We start from the raw sequence: 5,183 nt of genomic DNA, 5'->3' as shown, positions 1-5,183 counted from the left end.
TAAGGGCTGGATTCAAGCCGAAGTATCACAAAAGATCTGCATAAAAATGTCAAGGTAATTTCCGATTGAGCCGACATATGCAGTGTTTACAGTGAATGCAGTGTCCGCGACTGCTGGAACATTGCCTTTAATTGTAAATTGCACTATCAAGCGGATCTTCAGCGTTACGGATTGAATAAAGCCCTTAGCCTACGTAAAAATGACCTGAATGTCCAAAATCTAAAAACAATATGATTGAATGATTTTCATCTTGTTTAAACACTTCCGCTCATGCACAAATAGCAGGGGACGGGGTTCATATCAATTAGCCTAATATCTCAAAGTAGCATGTACTGTAGTTGCGAGTCCCCATCTTCATATAGTCTAGATAGTCAATCTTTCAATGAGAGTTCAACAGGAGAACAATGATCAATGCAGTGACCATGAAATCATGCTGGGAAATGTCTCTTCAATTAGGCTAAAGGTCCCCATGATGTGGGAACTGTGGGGGAATTCACCTTTTGAGCATGCACATATTGGACTTTGATATAGCCTATGATGTGCATGTATATAGGCTGTAATGTATGGGATGGATGGGTGAGGGTGAGATGCTCTAATATGATTTTTGTCATGTACCAATGGAAATATTTGAAACCAGTCAATAATAAAGTATGGAAGGCAATTCTATACATATATATTTATATTTTATTTATATTTCATTTCTGGGAGGATATCATGTACACCAAATATCCCATTGGCAGTTAAGCGCATTCAATGTGTTGAGAAGCCAGAAACAGTCACTTGATTTTACAAACACAAATACAAAATAAAGATAAACCACAAAATAATGAGCCGCATGTATATAACATACAAAAGAATCCCATGCCTACTCAGTAGGTAAGTACAACATTCCAACAAGAGGATGTGGATATTGACATTTTTTTTTCTGTTAAAAAAATATAGTTTATCATTTTGCTTACATTCTAAAGAAATGAAGCAGTGCCCTCATGTCGTCTCGTCCCTTTCTTTTCCTTCCTCTTTTGTCTGAGTATAACTTACATTCTGTAACAAAAATATCCCTTCAACCCTTAAGGCGAGACGCAACGCATCAATCTCTCGCACACAGCCATGTCAAAACATTAGCAAGGCTTCACAAAAAGGCACCAAAAACGGGAACGTTGGCTGTTTAGTTTTTAGTTTTTTTAAAGTTGAAGTTTTTTTTTTTCTCTCGTTTTTTTGTCCACATAACAGACTGATATGTCAGATGATGTGAGAAAGAGAAAGATAGTACCAGTGGATGATATTTACAAAACAATAGAAACTAACATCACTCTTAACACATGCTTGAATACTTAAGTGCTTATTTCATCATCAAAAAAAAAACGCATCACAGCATCGTCATCACTACATCATAGAGAAATTATTAGAATAGAAAATATGGCCCTGCTCACTTCAAATAATACAATGCAAATAAGTTTTTCACATCAATGGTACCAAAGAATGGGGGGGGGGGAAGAGAAAAACATGGCACGAGTACAATATACATATTATGTAGCTTATGTATATCATTCAATGTCTTTTGTAATGTAAATGATAGCCTCGGAGGGAAAGCGTGCCTTAGTACCAGGCAATGTTCAGTCTGTCTGTCTGTTTGTCTCCGTCTGTGCGTTCACTAATAGGAACGGTGCCGGGTTCAACTCTGGCTCTAGAAAGTCTTGTATGCTTTGTTTGAAGCACTGCATATGCTTTATCAACAGAGAGAGAGAAAAAAATCCCTTTTTCTCTACTATATTGTCTTTGCCCAGTCCTTGACGTGTGTTTTTTTTTTTTTTTTAAATCTCTTCTTCAGGTGAATCTGAGGATTCACTGAACAGAGCTTGCGGAGGGAGCAGGCAGAAAAGTGCTTTTCAGAAGGTGAATAACAAGTCTTTTGATGTTGATTTCTCCCCTCAAAGAGATTGTAAGGAGTGGTGAGGAGGAGGAGAGAATAAAAAGTGTTTTCTCTTTGTCTTACTTAGCAGATCTCGATTGTCCTTGGGGAGAGTGTGGACTGCATGTCTGACAGCGGGGTGGGAACCGGAGAGGAGTAGATGGAGGCTACAGAGGAGGGGAAGGAGGAGGCCATGGAGGACTGAAAGGTACTGGACATGGACATGGAGACAGAGGGGTAGGTGGTGGCGATGGAGGGAGAGGGGTACGAGGTGTGGATGGGAGATGAGTAGCAGGATGTGACTGGGGAGGGGTAGGAGGAGACCGGGGAGGGGTAGGAGGTGATGGGAGAAGGGTAGCTAGAGACAGGGGAGGGGGCTGATACTGAAGCTGCTGCTACAGCCACCGCCCCAGCCATCCCACCTTTCTCCGCCTTCTTGTCCTTCTGCCTCAGATGGATCTTGGTGTGCCTCTTCCTCTCGTCGCTGCGGGCAAACTTGCGTCCACAGATCTCGCAGGCGAAGGGCTTCTCACCGGTGTGCGTGCGTATGTGCGTGGTCAGGTGGTCACTGCGGCTGAAGTTGCGCATGCAGATACGGCACTGGAAGGGCTTCTGGCCTGTGTGGATGCGGATGTGGCGTGTCAACTCGTCTGAGCGGGAGAAACGGCGGTCACACGTCTCCACGGGGCAGGCATACGGCCTCTCGTGGGGCGGCGTCTTGCTGGGACGATTGGGGTACTTGCGCATGCGGCTGGGCTTGATCAGCTGGGACTGGTAGACACTCTTCAGGTCTTGGGAGCCCGTCTGGGTGGCGAAGGCTTTAATGGTGGACAGGGGGGTGAGGGAGGGCTGGCTTGACCCGTTCTGGAAGGGCTTCTGGTCAGGTAGCAGGCTAATCTCCCCCTGCTGCTGGGGGAAGAGGTAGTCAGGGATCATGGGCACAGGGAAGCTGGTGCCACACATCTTCCCATTGGGGTAGGCTGGAGGGTTGTACTGGAGCGACCCTCCGGCTGGGCTGGGGAAGCCCTGGCCCTGGTCGGAGAAGATGTCAGGGCTGGCGCTGGAGTAGGTAGGAGCAGCTGAATAGATGGGGTTATTCTCACTGTGGTGGACAGAGCAGCTCAGACTGGAGCTCTGAGAGGAGATGGCGATGGACGAGATAGAGGAGGACAACGAGGAAGAGGTGCCGGTCTGAGAGGCGGAGGAGGGCGGGGCGGAGGTGGAGGGGGTGTTGATCCCCACCAGCCCACTGACCAGACTGAATAGGGGCTCGGCCCACAGGCTGTTGCTGCAGTTGGTGGCAGGCTCCAGGGTGAAGCGGCCAGTGTAAGAGATAGGAGGCAGCCGCTGGCTGGAGTAGCTCTGCTCTCCCATCGACTTCTCACAGTTCATGGAGATATCAGGTAATGTATCTGCAGAGAGAAAGAGGAAAGGAGACATGAATCAATTAATATGCAGGAGGGAGGGAGGGAGGGAGGGAGGGAGGGAGGGAGGGAGGGAGGGAGGGAGGGAGGGAGGGAGGGAGGGAGGGAGGGAGGGACTGAGGGGGAATCCTGCCAGAGAGGTGGACAGTGTTGCCCCTCTCCTCTCTAAGAGCAGCAGGTGCCTACGCGAAGCAGGAGAACCAGCCTCCCTCCCAGCCAAGCAACCCCAGCACTTTCCCACCTCTAAACTCCCACACCAGCCATTTCCTCCACTAACTAAAAGATGGACAAGAGCTGTCGTGCAAGTCAAGCCAAGCCATCTGCATGCATTTTTTAAAGATTTTTGTTTTAAAGCATTTTTTTCTTCTTTTCTGTCACACACACACACGAGCCAAGCTCTTGAAGTCCACCACATAGCCTAAGGCAATTGATTACTGAAACTGCAGTTCAGCTGGTTTTAGGAATGCAATTTGAATTTAGCTCGAGACTGTCTGAAGGTATGCAATGAGTGAGCAATGCTGAAGCTCAAATACAATCCAATAGTGATGAAGAGCTCCAATTTAATTTTTAAAATTCTCGATTTTGGGGGGGGGTTATGTATTTCCAATCATCATTCGTTCAATTGCTTTAATATATTTCATTACTTTTTTCTTTAAAAAAAAAATCTAAACATCAACAGAAGTAGACATATCTCATTCAAAGAGCATATTCAATATATCAAGGGTCTTCTCTTGAAGCTGAAATGTAATGAATAGTTGCCAGCTGAACACAAATAATGATCATGCATTATTATGCATTATGTATAAACTGTTTCATGCCATGCATTCTGCTAGTTTGCAGAATGCAGTCTATCATACAATACAATGCAATACAGTACAGTAGTTCCATACAGCAATAGACCAAGGATATACTCTTACCTCCAGTAATGTGGTCATACTGCTCTCCTGGCTCCCCCGATCCGAAACCTGCTCCATCGGTCGCCGAGGCGGAGAGGTAGGGGGTCCCAGCAGAGCTCAGCATCATCATCTCCTCCAGCTTGGGATAGTTATCCATGGGAGAATGGGGGAAGCTGAGGGGGTCTGAGATCTGCAGGGCTGGATGGAGCATCTCTGTCTTGGTTGCAGCCATCCTCCAGGGACGTGGTGCTGTAAGGGGCTGAGGCTGCGCTGGAGAGGAGTGCAGCGAGGCTTGGTGCAGGCTGGGCAGAGTGGTGATGTTCCTCTCTCAGGTGGAGGAAATCACCAGTCCACTTTCGGGAGCAGGGTCAGACTTCGTTCCCTCTTTTCTCTGGTTCTCCAAGAGTATTCTTGTCTTGTTCCTCCTCTTGTCCAAGATGAGTAAAAATCCACTTTTTTCTTTTCTTTCAGAGAAGAGTATTCAGATCAGATGTCCCTTTTACTCATTCCCTAAAATTAATGATAAATAATCATTAATATATTTTTTCTTTTCACTAGTTGAATCCAATAAGGGTGTTGCCCTTTTGGATAATGTGTTGTTGTTGTTGCTTTGAATTCACTTTTACTTTTTGAGTGAAAATGTTCTTAGTTTGGGAGATAGCGCTGTATATGTGTGTGTGTATCTGTCTATCTCTGCTCTAAGGTTCGCTGTTCTGAGCTCTGAGGGCGCACTCTCATGCTCAGAGAATCCCCACTCCTTTATATACCCTTTCTCCGTGACGTAGATGTCCATATATGGAGTGAAGGAAGCCCATATTTAGGCACTGCAGTGGAGGACACATGACGTTGGCCAGGGGGAAAGCAGAGAGGAGACACTTTATACTGAACCAGTGCAATAAATCGCGGGAAGATAACCGCTCTTCCTCAACCCTGAATCGATGCATCTTCATAGGA

The 5,183-nt window shown here is 46.2% G+C and overlaps 1 protein-coding gene across 1 annotated transcript; it reads right to left on the bottom strand.

Moving 5' to 3' along the window:
* Positions 1-666: 666 nt before the first annotated feature.
* Positions 667-4,979, bottom strand: LOC120048214 (early growth response protein 1-like). Its single transcript, XM_038993999.1, has 2 exons — positions 4,251-4,979; positions 667-3,321 (listed from the first exon to the last, which is right to left on the bottom strand). The coding sequence occupies exons 1-2, from the start codon at positions 4,459-4,461 to the stop codon at positions 1,994-1,996; spliced, it is 1,539 nt and encodes a 512-aa protein (XP_038849927.1). The 5' UTR covers positions 4,462-4,979; the 3' UTR covers positions 667-1,993.
* Positions 4,980-5,183: the final 204 nt, after the last annotated feature.

This window comes from Salvelinus namaycush, chromosome 5 (genome assembly GCF_016432855.1).
Source record: "Salvelinus namaycush isolate Seneca chromosome 5, SaNama_1.0, whole genome shotgun sequence".
Classification (NCBI taxonomy): domain Eukaryota; kingdom Metazoa; phylum Chordata; class Actinopteri; order Salmoniformes; family Salmonidae; genus Salvelinus; species Salvelinus namaycush.
The sequence above is the reverse complement of the archived record's forward strand: the minus strand, read 5'-3'. Positions and strand labels throughout refer to the sequence as shown.

What these genes read in the sequence shown, in the direction of transcription:
- LOC120048214 (XM_038993999.1), bottom strand. Translation starts at nt 4,461, where the DNA reads ATGGCTGCAACCAAGACAGAGATGCTCCATCCAGCCCTGCAGATCTCA. An exon ending in GTATGACCACATTACTGGAG is followed by an intron (nt 3,322 to 4,250) that starts GTAAGAGTATAT and finishes TTCTCTCTGCAG; the next exon opens with ATACATTACCTGATATCTCC.